At 39.3% G+C, this 20,018-nt stretch overlaps 1 protein-coding gene across 1 annotated transcript in view; it reads right to left on the minus strand.

Annotated features, from left to right (window-relative positions):
- The window catches only part of TENM2 (teneurin transmembrane protein 2), an 876,941-nt gene extending 869,555 nt beyond the window's left edge, over positions 1 to 7,386 (minus strand). The window contains exon 1 of the mRNA XM_023528647.1: positions 7,161 to 7,386. Within this exon, the coding sequence (XP_023384415.1) occupies positions 7,161 to 7,386 (226 nt within the window). The remainder of the gene's footprint in view (positions 1 to 7,160) is intronic.
- Between the last annotated feature and the right edge of the window lie 12,632 nt (positions 7,387 to 20,018).

Raw genomic sequence — 20,018 nt, forward strand, 5'->3', positions numbered from 1 at the left:
CCTGGTGGGATAAACAGATTTGGAATAGGCAGATAGGTATTCGACAAGGAAAGAAGGAACATAGGAAAGTCTGTGGTATTTTTGTGATGACAATAGCCTTCTGGGGCCTGGAATATATAATAATAATAATAAATCACTTAACAGGAGGGCTGGTATAAGACAAAAGGCAGACATGGAGTCTGTGGCAAACTGAAATTTGAAAACACTGGCTACAGGCACTCTGTTCAAAATTTCTAAAGCAATCTACAGGCCAAACAAAATGCATCTAGGTCCCAAGTATAGTCTGTGTGCATTAACTTTGTGACCAGTGATTTAGAGAATAAAAAAGAAGCAAACTCTGAGTAGTGGACTGGGAAATAAAACTCACATAGTTTTATTTATTTATGCTTTGAATCCTAAGTCAAGTTTGTACTGACTGAGCAAACCACGTAAAGGAAAGTAAGGGTTTTTCCACATTCCTTGAAGAATCTTCTTCCTTTTCCTGTTCATTGATAACCTGTGTTCATGTGAACTCCTTATTCGTTTCCTTGTACATTTTTCCTGAATGATCACACCAATCCCCATTAAATTATTAGCTATCAACTCCTAAATCTCTGCTCAGCTCATGCTTCTCTCCAGAATTTCAGAACTGCACCTTCAACTATTAGATATCTACACATGCATGGTCTAAAGGCACCTCAAATTCAAAAGGTCTGTGATTATACATACTATCTTAACCCGTAAACCAGCTCATCTTCTGTTTCAAACCCTGGTGATTAGTATTAACATTTAGTCAGCTTCCATAACCAGAAACTTCTGCAATATCCTTGAGTCTTCTTCTCTGCCTCATTTTGCTTGTCTTATCAGTTGCCAGAAAGTACTAATTCCACCTTCTAAACATCCTCAGCTTTGCTAGTCAATATATTAATTGGCAGGAATAAAATAGACACTCACTTGTGTGTACACACGTGTGTGCACGCGCGCACACACACACACACACACCCCCACACGCACACCCACATCAGTACGTGTGCATGACAGGCCTATCTGAATCTTTCCTTCTGGCAATGGTCTGCTGAAGATTGAGGAAAACAAACAAACAAACAAGATTCTCCAATGATATGACAAAATATCTTATTTTGCATAAGCTAATTTCAGTTGGTATATTACTATCTTACTTTCACTTGTAATTGAAAGAGTCTTGGGAAGTAGGAACAGTGAATGCTGAAGTTCCAAAAACAAGGTTGTTCTATAGTAAGTGCCAGTGAGAAGAAAGAGTAGAGGAATAAGGGTAAAACTCTGGAGAATTAGCACCCAGAAACAGCAGGAAAAGGGCGACAGTTCAAAGAAAGTTAGATCCAAAGCTGAATGGAGAATTGACAGAACATGAAGAGCAACTGAGTAAACGTGAAGATTGTTACCCAATGGCTGAAGTTATTGAAAAATATAGTTGTAATCCTTGAAGGGCAGTGAATATCAACAATGAAAATCCAAATAAGATTGACTAAGTGACATAAGACTCCAAATTATTATATATAGAGTGATGAGAATGGATTAATTTTCATCCAGAGATTATATGGATAAAGTCTTCTCTTAATTAAATCCATTCTAAAATTTACGTTTACTTACGTGCCATAAAATACACATCTCTAAAATGTGTATCAAATGACACTACCTTAGAGCATTTTCCCATTTTTTTTTTCTTTTAACTTGTAAAATTGTGTGACTAGCAACTCTATTAAGTGGTTGGCATGAGCTGACAGCTATTAGATGATATCTTTCATTCCTTTCTAAAAATAGGGAAATAATGTGTGAGTTATGTTCATCTTTGGGAGCAAAAGGTATGGTGCATCGGGAGTCAAACACTCTATCAACAACTGAAAGAGAAATTCTGGATTTGAAGATGTCATAATTTTGCAAGTCACAGGAAACAAATCTAAGGAAAAAAAATTATGTTACACACAATTTATGAAGGTGGGAGAGCAGATAATCACCATTTTTGCTACAAAAGGATTAAAATGACAAATAATTATAACTACAACCATGAGCATTAATTCAGCACTTATTTGGAGAAAGACAATGTCCACAGCATGATAAACATGAGAAACAATCTCAAAAACTATACTGGTAGGAACTTTTATAGATGGGGAACATGAGACTTAGAGAACTTATGCTCTAGGGTATGATCATAGTCACACTGATAGGATATGTAAGTACCAGAGAACCAACCCAACTGAACTTTGAGTTTGCTTGTTTAACTGCTCTCCCATATGCCTCTTATATGAAGCAATTTAGATTCAAGTTAGTTGGCAAGAAGACAATAAATCATATTATACTGACAGGCTGTGCAGTCTCTCTTAAAGATTTTTTTTTTTTTTAAAGCAACAACACAACCAAAGAAGCACCATGTTATTCTCAGTTGAGTTATGAAAAGAAGTCCTGCCTAGAGGTAGGAGAATAAATTGAAAGTAATCTTCTTAAATTATCTTTCAGCCTTCCAAATATTGACCAAATAAACTGTTGGACTTCACTAAAATCTGCAAGTTGTTCCTTGTAAGTAAATTAAAGGATTGACATTTTCAAAATAGAATCTAACTGTTGCTTTGGGTGCCATGATAAAATAACTCTTTTGAGACAGTGGTATAGACAGAAATGCTCGCGGGTTTTCAAAGTATGTCACCAATTAGTATATACATTAATTAAATCAATACAGGTAACACTTTAGCTTACTAGTGGTTCGTGAGTTTTCAGTTCATTAACACAGGTTAAATGTATGCCTTGCCAAATTACATAGAGCAAAAAATATTGCCCAATTTATTTCAAAGATCACAGGAGAGAGAATTGGTTTATGAAATACCAAAATCAAACCTAGTCAAAACGTATACGTATGTGGGTATACGTGTGTTTACGTGTGTTCATGTATTTTTAAAGTGTTATCAAAGGGTTGGTGAAAGTTATTACTGCATTAAGAACTGATTGAGAGAACTGATGCAAGCATACTTTCAAAAAATCTAATTTGCCCCCAATTCTTTCTTCAACCTTGACCCAAACAGCTGGCCTAAGGTACAGAGAAAGGATCCAATCTTGGCCCTCTCAAGAGGCCTGCACTGCTAACTGGAAATAAGGGCTTTCTGAGGAAAGAGGAGCCTGGCTGAGTTCTCAGGCCCACTGGGCCAGTCCGTTCTGCTTACCTGAGCAATACCGTTCAGACGGCGGCGCGTTTCTTGGTTAGTGTTCCAGGGCGCGAGGTCGTGCAGAGAGGTGATAACTGTAGGGGAGGGCAGGGAAGCGGTGCTGGCAGCCTGGCACGCGTCTGGACAGTAGGAACTTTTTCCTATAGTGGCAGTTAGTGGACAGGGATGTGGGGAGAAACCCTTCCAGGAGTCTGGGACAGTTGTGGAAATGGAGGAAAATGGGTGAGCACAGAGACACCGATCAGTGCGGCTGTTGACAGTGGTCATTATATGCTCACTCGATATTAGCGACTGTAGTTTCCAGATTATTAAGAAAGGTTTAAAGGTGTTGATCCCTAAAATGTTTATAAATGGAACTTCACTGACCCTCCCTAGCCTTTGACCGAAGCTCTAATGACTTGGTTTTTGTTTGTTTCTTTACATATCGGGGAGGTGATCCAACACTGGTTTAAAATACAGCTCTTGAATCCAACTCCCTGATTTAAAACCCGTCTTCACCTCTGCTTAAATTTGTGACCTTGGATGATTTACTAAAGCTCTCCATGCCTCGGTTTCCTAATCCATGAAAACCGAAATAATAATCATACCTACTTTACAACACCATTGCGAATGTTAACTAGGTTAACACAAGCAAAATGCTTAGACTGTCACCTGGCATGTAGAAAGTGCATGCTAAACGTTAGCCATTATTCTTTTGTTACTATTGTTGTTCAATACATCTGAACGCCGTGTACTAATTAATCCTGGTGCAGCACAAATACATATCAGAGTCACAGGTACATAAATATGCAACAGTAGAGTTCAAATCTAATTTTAGGTTCCTAAGACACCGCAGAAGGTCCTGAATGTCACACTGGTCTCCACCACAACTTCAGGGTCAGGCTTATACAATGTGGCTGGGAACTTGGCCAATCTACCTTATTCAAAGTGGCATCTATTTCACAGGTTGGATTGGGATTGGTTCTGATCACAGATCAGACCACTGGTCACTTTTGTCAAGTGCATCAACTCCCTGACCACCAGGATGCTCTTTATTGCAGGATTAGTCATTTACTAATTACTCCATGGACACAGAGACAAGGTCAGTAATTTTCTCCCTTCATACCAGAAGGATCCAGAATAACAGAGGCCAGACAGGTAATTTGCATGGTCTCTGCTTAGAAGAGGCCCACAATAGAAAAAGGCGGAGGAGGATTCTGTGTTAAAAGCAAGCAAAGGTGGCATCATTTGACAGAAGCTTCTATAAGCTTCTCAGGGGAACACCTGGCCTACCTCTCCTGCTGGGACCTAGCGGCTTCTCACATTTGATGCTTGCAGGCAGCCAGCTGGGGGAACTGGACAAGGTCTGACCCTCGCCCCATATCACTTTCCCTGCTGGTAATTCTTTTCTACTCTGAGCATCTGGAGTGTCACCCAACTGCGTTTGCCAAACTTGCCTGTATGTGAGAAGCGTGTTTGTTTTATAATCAGTGTCTGGGGTTTTAAATAAGAATACCACAGGAGATGATCATGCTATGATCCTTGCTAATGTGCCTCTAGGCTAATAAAATACTGAGATGATCCTGCTTTTTGATTTCATGAATAAGAAAATAAAATGGGAAATGCATGACATTTAAAAAAAAAATTACTGTTATTACTGAGTGTAAAATTTATTTTAACCCTCTCTGTAGTGGCTAAGTTTCACGTTGAAGGTGCTGCTTGCCAGATTGTATCTCCTGTTCCTCCTCTCCTTAAACATGTGCTTATTTACTTCCTGCAGAGTTCAATTTTAGAACCCATCAAAGTAGATCCACTCACACTCTGACTACATTTTCATGCATAAATTCATAGATGTCTTCAGAAGGAATTGCACTTGCATATGCAAATACTTTCCAATGCCTTTTCATTTTTACTTTTGGCCTGCACGGTTTTTAATTCATGCAAACACATTACACAAACAAATATGGGCTCTATAACAACACACGGCATGTGTGAATCGTTAATTGCAAAGCTATGAGTCTGATATGGCCAAGCGACTTCCATTATTATCAATGGAGAGGAACAAGATTAAACAGGAAGAAGAAAGGTATGTTTGAAAATAAAATCCCAAGCACTTGATTTCATTCTATGTAAATATTAATAAGGGAAAAGGTGACAGGCCAATCCACATTTCAACAATAACCCGGGATCTACAGTTCAGTGAACGATGATCCAGAAGCCAGAATGCACCTATAATGAGACTTTGGGAGAAAAGTCTATATTTCAGCACAGAATCACAAAAACCAAAACGTATGCAGCAACACTGTAAATGAAACCAAAAATAGGGCAGAAAGTGAAAGGCTTTCAACCATGTTGAACGTGCATCACCTTTCAAAATATTTGAGTCTTGTATTTGTGATGCTCTTGGAAATAACCGAGAGGTGTCATATTTTTTCAGACTGAAAATTTAAGCACTCCCTTAATTAATTAAGCTGTGATTCTTCATATTTTTTCCCCCCAATTCCCACTACATGCACTTTGAGGTCGAGTGAGAACTTAACAAAATAAAACACTTGTTGAAGTCACTCACAGATCAAAGACTTTTGATACAGAGCAATTTTCAAGCAACCCTCCCGTTTCAAATGTGTTTCATTTACATGAAGATAACTCTGAAAATAAGAGTGAAGATTAAATAAAAATTGCATCCTGCAAGGGTCTACGATTGCGATGGAAATATAATTTTAACTATATCTTGGCTGATTTTTTGGAATATTCTGTTAAATATAAAAGCTGGAGCTAGGCTACACTGGGGGCATATGGAAAAAAGTGTTTTTCAGAACAGCCACTGGATTATAGATTTTACGTATATATAGTGTTTTCTAAGAAATTTTTTAAAAAAGTAAAGTAACCTAAGGAAGCTAAGAAACCAGGAATGGAATTCGAAGCTACTATAGACTGATGTTTATGATCTTCCAAAATTCTTATATTAAAAACTAATCCACCAATAGTTTTGGAGGCAGAGCCTTTGGGGTGATTAGGTGATGAAGGTGGAACCCTTCTGGTTGGGTTTACTGCCCTTATAAAAAAGAGACCCCAGGGAGCTCTCTCACCCTCTGCAGCTCAGGTGAGGACACAGGAAAAGAAGTCTGTCTATGAATCAGAAAGAGGGCTCTCGCTAGACACCGAATCAGCAAGCGCCTTCACCTTGGACTTCCCAGTCTCCAGAAATGTGCGAAATAAATTTCTGTTGTTTATAAGCCACCTGGTCATGCTATTCTGCTATAGTGGCCTGAAAGGACTAGGACACAAGCTAAGGTATCTCATGAGGAATTAAAGTAGTTGCGACATTTACTGGAACAAGAAATAAAGAATCAGCGATGTAATAACCTGGCAGGCAGGGCCTCAACCCTGGGCACGCTGACCCTTGCCAGTGCATCCACTGCATTTATGTGCATTCACCTGCAGTTTTGCTAAACCGTTAATATAAATCACACACACACAGCAAGGCCTGTCTGTACACAAAACACAAGACGTGTTGCTAGTGAGTCAACTTCGCTATACTGCTTCTCAGCATGGTTTTGCTTTCGTCTACGTGTCCGTACGGTGACAGCAACCCCTGACAGGTGATAACAAAATTCCTAATGGATACTGGACATGAAGAGAATGCCAAGTGTTAGTACTTGGCAGGAAAATATTCTCCTTCCCAAAGAAACGGAAATACCACAATTCAAGAGGAATACCCCTTATGGAGCCAAGGATCTGCTGTAGGTAACGTGTGTCAAACCCACCGTGGTGGGTCTCCGAAAGCAACCACCAAACTGTCAAAGAATTGTGTGTCCAGGACCAAAGAAGCAATTTGGAAGTTTGATGTGGGTGTATAAAAGGGGCTGTTCTCAAACTGAGCTCTAATGGAACACTTGCTGGCACTATGCTTTGCTCCCAGTTTCCACCGACCTTAGTCATCAACCATGTGCAACAGTGCGCGTTAAGGGCGTCAGACGGCAAGTCCGTGGGGGCCGCTGCACATACCTTGTCTGGGGAACTCGTCTGACTCTCGGTGAACGAGGTCTGTGACGCGGTTCCCGTAGTGCATCCTGCTGTCGTGGTCGTAGGCCTTCAGGGTCTCGCTGGAGCTGTAGGACTTCTGGGTGGGCACGCGGCAGTCCTCGCTGTCCAGGGAGGGGCTCGTGTAGCGGCACTCTTTGCCACACCTCCCCCTGGTCAGGGAGCGGTGTCGCCGGTCCTTCACGTCCATGATTCCAGATCAGGCAGGATGCTGACGATCGCGGAAGAGTCAGGCCTGAGTTTTAGCACTTGTCACTCTGCCACCTAAAAGCATCAAAGGAAACAACCAAGACTGTGATTACAAGAAATGCTGCTGTCAGCTCTGACTCACATTCTGACTCAGATAAAAACATAAAAAGGCAAATTTGGTCAGTGCCACATAATCTGTTTTGCAAATGCTTAATGTATACTTAAACAATCAGCCTACAGAGAACAACTTGATACAGTAAATTAATTTTCTTACTATCTAATAGATTTTGGGGGAAAAGTAATAGTAAAATAACTCTTTTGATTTTCTATATGTGCACAAATGATAATGTAAGATCTTACTATGAAGCTGTTCAAACCCAAACTTTGATTTTATCTTTCTTTAATTATATCTTCCTTTTGCTATAGAAGGATAGGGGAAAAAGAAATATCAAAAATAAATAAAAGTGCATGGGCATAAATATATGATGCTGATGCTTTGTAATGGTACCAATCCGACTAACATAAAATTGCCTATCTGGGTCTGGAGAATAATAATATAAGCTATTCTTCACAGGCAAATACTCTTTCTCCAATTTTTTTAAGGTGCCTTCGGCAAACTTAGTTTCCTCTCCTTTTGCAAAGCTAGTTACTTCTTTTTCCTAGTCATCTACCAACAGGAGATCCTACTGACAAGAAGTCTGACTGGCACAGCCACCTGATCACCAACCTAAGCGCACCCACACTGTTCCCTTCATTGCTAGGACAGTCACCGCAGAAAAGGGAAATGGGGGAAAGCACGGGATACAACAGGAAAGCTGATGGAAGGCAACCTCTCTAACATATGAACTGGCAGCGAGGGAGCCCCACAGTCTGTCACTTGACACCCTGGGCCTGGAATTGCATGCCAAACATCACTCAGAAAACACTAGCCTTCTGCCTAGCAAATAAGGCAAAAATGCTTAGATGCCTCCAAGTCCCAAATGATAGGCTCTTATTGATTTCACTGGACATGCAAAATAGCATGGACCACAGGGCCAGGGCTTGGATAGAATGGACAAATAAGGATTTTAATTAAAATGGAAGATACAACCCAGGGCCAGGGTAATGATTTTTCTCCAATCTACTGTTGCTCTCCGAATCCTCGATGTGTCAGGAAATACTTGGGGAACAGATCTGTCGTTCGGAGCCCCTCTGCTCTTCTTTGGTTATTTACCACACCAGAGAGAAATGCCTAAGTGTACCAAAGGACAGGCCTGCATACACACCATGCGGCTGGCACCTGTCCCGTGACAGCAGAAGCCAAGTTATCCCTCCGTCATCTTTTCACAACAAGAGGTCCTTCTGGAACTCAGGAACCCTCCTAATTTCTACAATGTGTACGCTTTATCAAATACTGCCTGTAACCATGGACGATTTTGACAATTAGCAATGAAAAAGGGTACAGCTGCTGTGAATGCCAAGCACAGCCATGCTGCTGCCACAGCCACTTATTAAAAAAACTAATACTTAGTTTTCTGGAGGCTACAGTTCCTGACTCAGGACGCTGAGAAGCACTTTTGAGAGCTACCAGTCAAGACCCGGGGACCTGCACGGAGGACACAGATGGTCAAGGTTGGCATGTAAGTTCTGTCTGTGCAGAGTTCATTTAAGTGTCATAACATTCATGCAATTTCTGAATGCCAAAAATCTTCTCCTTTAATTTCCAAAATGTGACCTCAACAGTTTGGAGTCTATACTACAGGCTGGTTAAAAGCACGGCCATTGAAGCCTTGACTGAATAAAAACCTTATCATTGCCACTGACTAGCCAGAGCCCATGTAAAATTACTCCTCACCTTTCAAACTGTTTCTCCATCAGTGAAAATGGAAAATCACAGCATCCACTTTGTAGAGTTTTTGTAAAACTTACAACAGATATTGTGATAAAGCTCCCAATATGCCATCTAATGCATGGCTTTATAAGAAGTAGTATTTTTTTTTTTTTCCTCTCTGAAGAATTAAACATTTTTTTTCTTAGCCTAGTAGTTACAGACTTGCTTTAGACAGAGGGTGGAAATTATAATATAAATCCCTGGAAATCAACGTTCTAATTACAAACCTCAATACCTGAACTATACAGCAATAAAGACAGACGTGCAGCACCTACTGAGGGTATATAAGCCTGTGTGTACCAACACCGAGCAGCCACCAGTAGTTCTTAGGGAACTGAGTGTTTTTAGTGGTTTATATAATTTTCCTTTCTCCTGCTTCACTGCAAGGTTTTACTTTTTAATGTTCGTAGTGTTCCTGACTCATGAAATCCTATCTCCTCTAATTGCATCATGCTTTGGAAAGTGGGCTGACTTTCACATTTCTGTATATGTGATTATTTTAAAATCATGCTCTGGCTTAAAGGCTAATTTTAAAACCCTGAAGGCTTATTATTTATTTATAAAGTACAAGAAATTTTGTGTTTGGACATTTTGATGTCTAATTTGGTTGCCCAGTGATCTTTTCCTGCTAAATTCCTCTTTCTTGGCTATGTCCTTGATAGTGAAGGTTGCCAGCAATGTCATCTCCAGACAAATGACAGGAGTTTTTATATAATGAGGTAAAAATGACAAATTTTTGTCAGAGAAAGCTAATTTCCTAGGAAACTGAACAGAATACACAGACTGTTCGCCTATAGACATTTTGCAGTTAGCTTGTCCGTTATTTGAAATTTTTCAATATTAAAAAAGACAAACATGGAAAATGTACATTAAAATCTGGATCTCCAGCTTATCATTAAAAATTGGGCAGTTTAGAAATTTGTGCTCCCAGAAAGGTGGAATAAATATACTTTTGCCTGTTCTTCCCAGTAAGTTCGGCTCAAAATCTTGAACATTATATGTAAAACAAACATGAATCTGAAAGTGAGAAAGAAGAGGCAGCTAAACTAGGGCCCTCGGGACTCAAGGGACAATACTGTGGTGAGTTTCTGGGATTTCGTTTCACCCTGTATATCTTAGACTTGGAAGGAAAGGTATGTACCAGAAACATCAATAGGCACAGACAACAAATGCTCCCCCAAAAGCCGGCTCTCTAACCAAAGAACTATGAAAGGAGCGGCCTAGCAAGAGGGAAGACATTCAGAAAGTAACCACCTCACTCTATCCAAACAACATGGAAAAAACTGCAGCCCCACCCCCACCTTCATCAGTTCAAGAGCCAAGTGCGGAGGCCAGCTTTCTACCCTGCTGAGGAAGCAAAAAGGGGCTTCCACCCCAGCCTCAGTGGTTTCAAGGAAGGCTAAGAAGGGAGCCAGGACTTTCACCCATTCTAGTAGGTAATGAGGCCACTCCCTTCTCACAGGGAGCCCAGCCTTCTATGCCACTACTGGTCACAAGGCGCCCCTCTTCCTCTCTGCTGAGTGGTGCAGGCGGAGGCCTAGTGGGGAGCCAGGACTTTTATCATCTCCTAGTAGTGTTGGTGTCAGTAGATGCCATGTGAGGGGAGTAATGATGTACTCCTCTCCCTACCAGCCAGGGAAGTAGCAGTAGAGGCCCAGTGAGGAACCAGAACTCCCACTTGTCCCTCTCCCCAGTAATTCCCCTGCACACATTCACACTGAGCTCCCTGCACTTGGGCTTAACAAACTCTAAATGGGAACGCTGGCTTCTTCTCCAACCTAGAAATAATGCGATGGGACCTCTCTTCTCCTGATACAGCAGTATCAAAGGGAACCAGCTAGAATAAATGTTAAAAAGAGACCCAGTCTCATAACGTAATACTCAAAAAGTCTAGTTTTCAATTAAAAAAAAAAAATCACCTGTCATACAAAAGAAAATTATTAAAAAAAAAAATCACCTGTTATACAACTAGGAAAACCTCGAACTGAATGAAAAGAGATTGCAACATTGAGATGATGAAAATGTTATAATTATTTGAAATAGATTTAAAAACAGCCATAAAAATGCTTTAATGAGCAATTATGTACACGATTAAACAACTGAAAGAGTAGAAAATCTCATCAAATAAAAAAGAAAGTCTCAGTAAACAAATACGAGATATAAAGATGACTCCAAAGGAAACTTTAGAACTAAAAAACTAAATGATCAAAGGAAAAAAAAAGCCAAAAAACATGGGCTCATGAGCAGATAGGATGGATATAAGAAAGAATGAGGGAACTTGAAAACTGAACAATTGCAATTAACCAACTTATACAACGGATTAAAGAAAATAGACTAAAGAAGAAAAATGAACAGAGCCTTAGGGACCCATAGAATGATAATGAAAGCCCTAACTTTTATTCTGGGGATGCAAGGTTGGCTCGATAGTTTATAAGCAGTCAATACATTCCACCAGATTAACAGGCTAACGGAGAGAAATCACACAATCAGATCGATCAATGCAGAAAAATCATTAGGCAAAAATCCACATCTACTCATGATCAAAAAACTTTCAGGAAAATAGGAATGAAAGAAGTTTCCTCATCTTAATAAAGGGTCTCAAAAAACCTACAGCGACCATTGCACTTAATGGTGAAAGACCAAATGCTTTTCCCTAAGAATGGGAACAAGGCAAGGATGTCTGCTCTCACCACTTTTATTCAACACGAGGCTGGAAATCCCAGTCAGTTCAATAACACAAGAAAGGGAAATAAAAGGCATACAGAGAAGAGGGAGGACATAAAAAATTCTCTATTTGTAGATGACACAGATATCTAAGCAGAAAATCCCAAAAAAACTATTAAACATAAAAAAATCCATTGCATTTAAATATATCAGAAATGAATAAATGGACATCAGAATATAAAATACTATTTACAATCTTTCAGAGAGAGAGGGGGAGGGAGAGAAAGAGGGAGGGAGGGAGGGAGGGGGAGAGGGGAAGGGGGAGAGAGAGAGAGAGAGAGAGAGAGAGAGAGAGAGAGAGAGAGAGAGAGAGATTGATTTAAGTGTGAGTCAAACAAATTGAGTACAGAAACTGTAGGCTGACAACTACACAACACTGATGAAAGAAATTAAAGATCTAAATAACTGAGGAGACATTTTGTGTTCATATATTAGAAGAGTCAACATAGAAAAATATCAATTCTTGCTATACAGATTGAATGAAATTCCTATTAAATGGGAGCAAATTTTTTGTAGATATAGACAAGATTATTCTAAAGTTTATATAGAAAGGGAGAGGAACTGTAATAGCTAAAATAATTTTTTAAAAAATAAGAAAAAAAAGAGGAGGAATCAACCTACTCAATTTTAAGACTTATTACATAGCTACAGTAATCAATAGTATGCAGTACTGGCAGAGGGAAAGACACATAAATCAAGAGAACAAAATAGAGAACTCAGATACAGACCCACAAAAAAAAAAAAATGTTCCTAAATGATTTTTTTTTCCAAAAAGATGCAAAAGCAACTGAATGAAGGCAAGATAGCATTTTCAATAAATGGTGCTGAAATGGTCAGATATTCACACTCCAAAAAGAAAAAGAAAAACCCTCTTGACTCGATTTCACACTTTACACAAAAAATAACTCAAAATGGATGCACTAACTTAGACAGAAAGCATAAAACTTTTGGAAAAAGTTTGGAAAGAACTATAAAATTTTTGGAATTAAAAGGAGAAATTCCTTAGACTTGACATCAAAAGTATAATCAATAAAATTTTAAAAATTAACAAGTTAAACTTCAACAAAATTAAACACTTTTGCTCTGCAAAAGATTGTGTTAACAAGATGAAAAGACAATCTACTGATTGAGGGAACCTATTTGCAAACCGTATCTCTGATAAAGAACAAATACTGAGAATATATCAATATTTTTCAAATCTCAACTTAAAAAATACAATTTAAAAATAGGCAAAACACATGAAGTCACATTTCATCAAATAGGACATACAAATGGCAAATAAACACATAAAAAAATGTTCCATATTATCCATTAGAGAAACACAAATGAAAACAACAATGAGAAATTACTATAAACTCATCAGAATGGCTAAATACCACCACCATGACCACAATGTACTGTCAAGGATGTGGAAAACTGGATCACTCATACATTGATGACCAGATGTAAAATGGCACAGCCAGTTTGGAAAACAATTCAGCAGTTTAAAAAAAATAAATAAATAAACAAACGAATGAATGAATGAATGAATAAATGAATAAATAAATAAGCAAGCCATACAAGGGGCACACCTATGGTTAAACTTGGCCTGTGATGGGTCCCCTCCCAGGAGGCCCAGAGGCTGGCACATCTGATGGCTGGCTTCTGACTGAGCCAGAGCACCAACAGAGGCTGTATCCAAAGATGGCACACCCAAAAGACAGACAGGGCAGGCACCAGAGCCCTGCTAAAGTGAATCTTGCTCCGGAGGGTCAGCTGCCCACCAGCCAATCCTCACAACCAATCAGCCTGAGGGCTAATCCCTCTCATCGAAATGCAAACAGCAACCAAGATTCAACTATAACAGGAGGGCTCACACAAGCCATAAAAGGGACACATCTAGAGTACCCAGCTCAGGTGACTAGGGAATACTGTGCCATTGGGCCCCATAGGATACTTATTACATAAAGCCACTCTACTAAGACTGGGAGACATAGCAGCCCTATCTAATCTATAGAAACAAATACTGGGGGTCAGCCAAAATGGGAAAATAAAGAACATGTCCCAAATGAAAGAAAAGAAAAAAGCTTCAGAGAATAAAACTGAACAAAATGGAAACAAGCAATCTATCAGATACACAGTTAAAAACACTGGTTATAAGGGTGGTCAATGAACTTAAGTAGATGAACTCGGTGAGAACTTTGACAAATGGAAAACAATAAAAAAAACAGTCAGAAATGAAGAATACAATTACTAAAATAAAGAATACATTAGAGGAAATAAACAGTAGATTAGATGAAGCAGAGAATAGAACCAGTGATTTAGAAGACAAGGTAGTAGAAAATACCCAGTTAGAACAGCAACAAGAAAATGAAATCCAAAAAACAGTGAGGATAGTTTAAGGGGCTTTTGGGACAATATCAAGTGTAGCAACATTAACATCATAGGGGTATTAGAAGGAAACGAGAGAGAGAGAGAGTGGAATTGAAAACCTCTTTGAAGAAATAATGATAGAAAACTTACCTAACCTGGCAAAATAAACAGACATACAAGCCCAGGAAGTACTGAGCCCCAAACAAGATGAACCCGAAGAGGTCCACACCAAGACACATCATAATTAAAATACCAAAAGTTAAAGACAAAGAGAGAATTTAAAAAGCAGCAAAAAAAAATGCAGTTGGTTACCTAAAAGGGAGTTCCCATAAGGCTGTCAGCTGATTTCTCAACTTTGCAGGCCAGAAGGGATTGGCAGGGAATATTCGAAGTGATGAAAAGCAAGGACCTACATCCAAGATTACCCAGCGATGTTATCATTTAGAATCAAAGGGCAGATAAATAGCTTCCCAGACAAGAAAAAGCTAAAGGGGTTCATCATCACCAAACCAGTATTATTATAGGAAATGTTAAAGGGATTTCTTTATAGGAAATGTTAAAGGGATTTCTTTAGGAAGAAAAAAAAAAAAAAGAAAAAGAAAAAAAATATGAATAATAAAATGGTAATAACTACATATCTATCAACAATTACTTTGAATATGAATAGACTGAATGCTCCAATCAAAAGGTAGGGTGATTGAATGGTTAAAAAAAACAAGACCCTTACATACACTGCCTACAAGAGACTCACTTCAGATCAAAAGACACACACAGACTTGGGATGAGGGAATGGACAAAGATATTTTATGAAAATGGAGACAAACAAATAAAAAAGGCTGAGGTGGCAATACTTATACCAGACAAGACAGACCTGAAAACAAAGGCTATAACAAGAGACAAAGAAGGATCCAGTGATCTCACTTCTGGGCATTTATCCGAAGAAACCCAAAATGCCACTTCAAAGGGATCTGTGAATCCATATGTTCATTGCAGCATTATTTACAATGGCCAAGACGTGGAGGCAACCTGAGTGTCTATAAATGAATGAATGGATAAGAAAGAGGTGGTACATATATACAATGAGCGATAAAAAAAATAAATAAAATCTTGCCATCTTCAACAACACGGATGGACCTGGTATTGTGCTGACTGGAGTAAGTCAGACAGAGAAAAAGAAAACTCCATGTATTATCACTCATGCTGGGAATCTAAAGAACAAAATCAACACAAGAGTAGCAAACTCATAGATACAAAGAACATTTCGATGTTTGCCAGATTAGAGGGGGTTGGGTGGGCGAAAAAGGGAAAGGGATCAAGAAATACAAATTGGTTGTTACAAAATAGTTATGGGGATGTAAAGTATAGCATAAGGAATATATTCAATATACTGTAATAACTATGTACGGTGTCCAATGGGTACTAGATTTATCAGGATGATCGCTTCATAAGTTACATAAATGTCTAATCACTGTGTTGTACACCTGAAACTAATATAATATTGTATGCCAACTATAATTTAAAAATTTTAAAAATTAAAGAAAATAAAAATGAAATTAAAAAAAAATGAAATACCTGATTATGGGAGGTCACTTACAATGTTAAGCTGGACATTTTATTTTCATTATTATTAGTTATTGTTGTTGTTTTGTTGTTGATGTTATTTTACTACTCTTTTTGATTTTATAGCCATTCCATTTATCTGAATCTTTTTGATTTTATAGCCACTCCATTTATCTGAATCCCCTGCTTAGACAATATAGGTTATTATATGTGTGACTTTCGGTTAAAGAAATATTGTCGTGACCCCTGGTAAGGACCGCAAAAGGCCAGTTACAATATGAGATGCAGCATTTGCTAACATGTTTTGTTTCTCAAGACATTTCTAAAATAATAAGATGTTAGTATTAATCCCAATATGGTTAAATATTCATCTTTTATCTAATAAAAATGCATTTATTATCTACTATGGACAAGCATTCTGCATAGTCGTCCTTGAAAGTGAAGGTCAACAATTCATGTAGGGAAATGCAAGTTTCGAGACTGTTTTTATAAAGTAATTAAAATTGCCTTGAAGCAGTAGGAAAAGATGGTAACCAAAATTATAAATCTTTTCCCCAAGCCTCTGCCTTTTCCGGCACTGACAAATGGCAATCATTGGATGGCAATGCCTCTGCCGGCTCGTTACTGCTATGCTGAAGCTCTATTCTGTTATGTTCCACATTTCCTCCCTTGAAGAGTGTTCACACTGCTTTTTTCATCAGTTGCCTAAGTGAGTTCCATCACTTTAGCAGAAGAGACTACAGAGATCTTGCCTGCAAGCCTTTGTCTAATTAACTAATCCTATGAGCTGTAACACTGTTCACTATTAACTTTTCAGATTATCCAGCTACTTAAGGGTGCTGACTTGTTAATCACTGACAGCCCATTTGAGATGTGTGTGTATTATTGTATATGTGAGTGTACCTGTGCATGCGTGTAAACATGTGCATGATGCCTACGTAAATTTCAGACACATCCGACGGAGAGCTACTGTTTCCCTGTTACCACTCACACTATAGCCAGTTGTCTAAACTTGTGTCACCTTCCTCACCGATCTTTGATCGTCCTCGGCCACTGTTTCACTGTGCTTAAACAACTGTATCTTATAAACTGACAGCTAACCTTTGGGAGGTTTGGAACCTCTCATTTCCAGATACCCGCATGGATTGGGATTCTGCCAATTCTGAATACAGATCAGTGTGACCACCTTTCTTCCCATTTCAAATTATGAGAAATTATTGAAGAAGTCTGTCTAGCAGAGAGTGAAGAGTCAGTACATATGAATCAAATGTTCTTGTTTCCTAATTTGAGCTGAAGTCACAGATATTTTAGAAATCCAATAAAAAGTTTCATTATATGAGCATGCTTAGAGTTTAAAAATACTTTATATTTTAAAAGATCACTCAGAAAGCTCTTGTAGAATATCTTTCTCCCCTCTGATAACATGTTAATTGGATTGCCTACTTGTTTCTTAAATATTGCAGGTGTCATGTTGCCGTGTTTGAAATGATGTAATGGGTAACGCGTGATCCCTTTATCCGTTCTCCTCCGTAAATGTCGTCTATTGCCAAAAGCAGAAGTGCTAAGTCTACCTAAAAACAGGGCATTCGCAGATTCCTTTCCTGTCTATTAGGACTTTATAAAAATGGTTTATTTTAAACCCCTCCAGCATCAAATGCGATGCAATGCAGAACCCCACACACAAAAGAGAGAGAAGCTGACACAGGGAAGGAGTTGGAATCTCATTCCCTTGGCCTCCTTTCCCCTCAGGTCGGCCTCTGACAGACACAGTGTGAAAACCAGTGCGTACTCCAAGATTTCCAGTTTCCCCTCTTAGAAACATTTAAGAACAAGTCTGAACACAGGCACACTCCAAACTATCTAGAGACAGAATATCCCTATGGCCTCTGGGTGGACCAAGGAAAATCTAGTTTAAAATCTACAGAAGTGGAAGACAGTGCCCCAGTAATTTAATGCACTAGTAAATAAGAGGTCAAAGGCAATTTGCTTTCTGTCCCCCTGTGCTGTTATACTGATATGTCTGGGGATAAAAAGCCAACTCTGGTTAATGTCCAGAGCAAAAAAGGATAAGCAAATTCACAATTGTATTTTGCTCTGTAGCTTCAGAGCTACACATTGCTGCCTTTTAGAGTCAGTTAGGATCCCTGGAGCCATTTGCACAGGAAATGATGACAGCGGAACCAGGATCTCCTGTCTATGAATTTTATGAGTTGTGAAACACAAAGACATTTCTACATGCTGGCAGCCCCAATAAACAAATGCCACAAAGAGACAGAATGCACCCCGTAAGTCTAGATATTTGCCATTGTAGTGCAAACTTATGTGTTTGTGTACGTTCTTATTTGAAAAGCAATGAAAAGTCAAAAGTCTTTGTCAGATTGGTACTGGTCTAATTCCACGTTTTTTTTCCTCCCTCTCCAGTTCAAACTGTTTAACATTCAATGAAGGCAGCATGGTGACACCTCCTACTAAAATTTCAGTATGAAACGTGGAAGTTTACTGAAGCCTTTGCCTCTTCGGCTCCACCTTCCCCACATGCAGGCCCCTCTGCTCTCCTCCCGTTTTCCTACGTGCCTCCCGAGATCAGAAGCTGAACAGATGGCTGTACCTTAGGCACTGGCTAAGTTACTGTAACCAGAAAGACAGGCCCTCCCTTCTCGTCCTCCCTGCCATGCAGAGCTCAGAGAGGTGGCAGGCACATGAGCCTGCAGCCTCGAAATCTAATGAAGGGAAGAACTGAATACCCTCTTCCCATCCTTCTTATACATGAGAGTGAAAGCAGCACCAGATAATCAGAGGGAGCAGAGGGTGTTGAACCACGGGTTTCTAGGCAAAACATCAAAGTCGAAATCACTGTCAAGTCCAGCTCCCATTTTTGAACGCCTACAAAGTGCCAGGCCTTGAGTTCGTCGCCTTGTGTAAGTTAGCACTAATTGCACAATCCTGCAACATAGGTATTCTTACGTGTGTTTTAGAGATGGGGAGATAGAGATTTCGGGAGGTTAAGTGGCTTGCTAACTCCCCACATTTAATAAGTATTCATGCTGAGGCTGGGACTGAGAGCTGTCTGACTCTGAGGCCCGCCTTCATCACAAAAATAGTAATTCAGAACAAAGGGCAGTCTTAGAACATTCTGTTATGTCCCTTTCGGTCACTGAATTTGTAATTGTCTGAGAACCTAGTCTCCTAGTCTAATGCAGCTGTCTCATGAAAGTAACCAACCACATCACAATCCTGATGTATCCGATAAAGAAGATATCCAGTCCACTGACCAGTAAGTACAAGTGCCTCTTATATATTATAAACAACAGAAACGAAGAGCGGGGACAGTGTGAGACATCTTGTGAAGCGTCGAGAGGGATAGGCCTCAGTTTCCACAGCTGGAAAATGAAGATAAGATGCCTACTTTGAAGGGTTAATGTGAACATGTCAAGATGGGATATGTGAACCTCCCAATAATTGATGCTCAAATTGTGAAAGACTTCACCACCAGCCCCATCAACCGTATCAGCTAGTCATGAAAAACTTGCAGCAGCTGTTACTTAGTGATCCCCAAAGTACAAGTACCGCTACTCGGATTCATATCCGCTAGGGTGCTGCACTTCCGAGCTCTACAGGGTGAGCGCTATAGCACTTTTTGAGGATGGACACACAGATCCTATTAGCCCCACTTGGTACCCAACCTCTCTTACAGGAAAGTTTCACCAACACTGTAAATCTGAAACTGAGATGCTCTAACAGCAGCCATTCCTTTGCATATCAAATGCATGTCGCCTTGTATTTTAAACAGAAGATATTAAGTTCATCCTAGAAACGATCACACATCTGATAAGGACAAAATGACATGAAAGAGGTTAATTATTTATAATTAATTTGCTATCTGTCCAGAAAGGTGGGTGCTGGTAACTGGAAATTCTGCTGTTTGCTGGCACTAAATGTTCGAGGTGGAGAAGTGGGTTTTGAGGAACTGGGATGGGTCTAAATTACTCTGCATAACAAAGGGAGATATAGAAAGGTCTTAAGAGAGTAAGAAAGTGCAGGGACTGGAACCAGAGAAATTTAGACATCGTGTGGGGAAGGATGTAAAAGAGGCATATTCAGAGAGGGAGAAAGAGAATGGGTGGTCC

Source organism: Pteropus vampyrus, unplaced genomic scaffold, assembly GCF_000151845.1.
Source record: "Pteropus vampyrus isolate Shadow unplaced genomic scaffold, Pvam_2.0 Scaffold30, whole genome shotgun sequence".
Lineage (NCBI taxonomy): Eukaryota > Metazoa > Chordata > Mammalia > Chiroptera > Pteropodidae > Pteropus > Pteropus vampyrus.